The sequence below is a fragment of the Aptenodytes forsteri genome, unplaced genomic scaffold (genome assembly GCF_000699145.1).
Source record: "Aptenodytes forsteri isolate BGI_AS27 unplaced genomic scaffold, ASM69914v1 Scaffold26, whole genome shotgun sequence".
In the NCBI taxonomy this organism is placed as follows: domain Eukaryota; kingdom Metazoa; phylum Chordata; class Aves; order Sphenisciformes; family Spheniscidae; genus Aptenodytes; species Aptenodytes forsteri.
This window is the reverse complement of record NW_008794125.1, coordinates 1615506-1615826: the sequence shown is the minus strand read 5'-3', so window position 1 is coordinate 1615826 and position 321 is coordinate 1615506. Positions and strand designations below refer to the sequence as shown.

The window sequence follows — 321 nt, the reverse complement described above, 5'->3', positions numbered from 1 at the left end:
GGGGAGGGGATGGGGGTGCCAGAGCCGGTGCTGTGCTGTGGGGGGCTGCATTCAGTGGAGCAGGGCCTGGTGGCACCGGGCAGGGCTGTGCCCGCTGGCCGTATCCTGCCCTGAGCGGAGCCCCCCCGCCGCGGTCCCCCGCAGCAAACTGCCGAGCTGGGCACGGGCGGTGACCCCTCGCATCTTCTACATCACGGAGAAGGCCTGGAACTACTACCCCTACACCATCACCGGTGAGCCCTGGGCAGGGCACGGGGATGGGCACCTGGGCACCGCCGGGCACCCTGCCCCTCTCCGGTGGCAGCGGCGGGGGGGCGGCGG

The 321-nt window shown here is 73.2% G+C and overlaps 1 protein-coding gene across 1 annotated transcript in view; it reads left to right on the top strand.

The window, feature by feature from the left end:
* Positions 1–321, top strand: part of LOC103898238 (cytoplasmic phosphatidylinositol transfer protein 1) — a 5293-nt gene that overhangs the window by 2919 nt on the left and 2053 nt on the right. The window contains exon 3 of the mRNA XM_009278468.1: positions 145–233. Within this exon, the coding sequence (XP_009276743.1) occupies positions 145–233 (89 nt within the window). The remainder of the gene's footprint in view (positions 1–144; positions 234–321) is intronic.